Genomic DNA, 1076 nt, shown 5'->3' on the forward strand with positions numbered 1-1076 from the left:
GGCTGTGAAAAGATTGACTGATTTTGAACGTCCAGGAGGAGACGAAGCTTTCCAGAGAGAAGTTGAGATGATAAGTGTAGCTGTTCATAGGAACCTGCTTCGTCTTATCGGCTTTTGCACAACACAAACCGAACGTCTTTTGGTGTATCCTTTCATGCAGAATCTAAGTGTTGCATATTGCTTAAGAGGTAAAACAAGAAACAAAAGCTTTTACACTTTTGGTTTCAGGAGTTGAAGGTTTTGTAATCTGGAGTTGCGGGTTTTATAATATGCAGAGATTAAACCCGGTGATCCAATTCTGGACTGGTTCAGGAGGAAACAGATTGCGCTAGGCGCAGCACGAGGACTCGAATACCTTCATGAACATTGCAACCCGAAGATCATACACCGTGATGTGAAAGCTGCAAATGTGTTACTAGATGAAGACTTTGAAGCAGTGGTTGGTGACTTTGGTTTAGCCAAGTTGGTGGATGTTAGAAGAACCAATGTGACCACTCAGGTCCGTGGGACAATGGGTCACATTGCACCTGAATGTATATCCACAGGGAAATCATCAGAGAAAACTGACGTTTTCGGGTATGGAATTATGCTTCTAGAGCTTGTAACTGGACAAAGAGCGATTGATTTCTCGCGGCTAGAGGAAGAAGATGATGTCTTATTGCTAGACCATGTTCGTAACCTGTTGATCTTTTATTTCTCCGCATGCTTCTGATATATATTGTGATTAAAATGGTAATCTTTTGGTTTTTCAGGTGAAGAAACTGGAAAGAGAGAAGAGATTAGGAGACATTGTAGATAAGAAGCTTGAAGAGGATTATATGACGGAAGAAGTTGAAACGATGATACAAGTTGCATTGCTTTGCACACAAGCAGCACCGGAAGAACGACCAGCGATGTCTGAAGTTGTAAGGATGCTTGAAGGAGAAGGGCTTGCAGAGAGATGGGAGGAATGGCAGAATCTTGAAGTCACTAGGCAAGAAGAGTTTCAAAGGTTGCAGAGGAGATTTGATTGGGGTGAAGATTCCATTAATAATCAAGATGCCATCGAATTATCTGGTGGAAGATAGGAAACAAAA

The 1076-nt window shown here is 41.8% G+C and overlaps 1 protein-coding gene across 4 annotated transcripts in view; it reads left to right on the top strand.

Moving 5' to 3' along the window:
- LOC104727214 (probable LRR receptor-like serine/threonine-protein kinase At5g65240) overlaps nt 1–1070 on the top strand; it is a 17969-nt gene extending 16899 nt beyond the window's left edge. For all 4 annotated transcript variants that reach the window (XM_010446250.2, XM_010446253.2, XM_010446251.2 and 1 more), the window contains 3 exons: nt 13–188; nt 276–670; nt 753–1070. In XM_010446250.2, coding sequence (XP_010444552.1) covers nt 13–188; nt 276–670; nt 753–1067 — 886 coding nt within the window. In that variant the 3' untranslated portion in view covers nt 1068–1070. The remainder of the gene's footprint in view (nt 1–12; nt 189–275; nt 671–752) is intronic.

This window comes from Camelina sativa, chromosome 11 (assembly GCF_000633955.1).
Source record: "Camelina sativa cultivar DH55 chromosome 11, Cs, whole genome shotgun sequence".
NCBI classification, from domain to species: domain Eukaryota; kingdom Viridiplantae; phylum Streptophyta; class Magnoliopsida; order Brassicales; family Brassicaceae; genus Camelina; species Camelina sativa.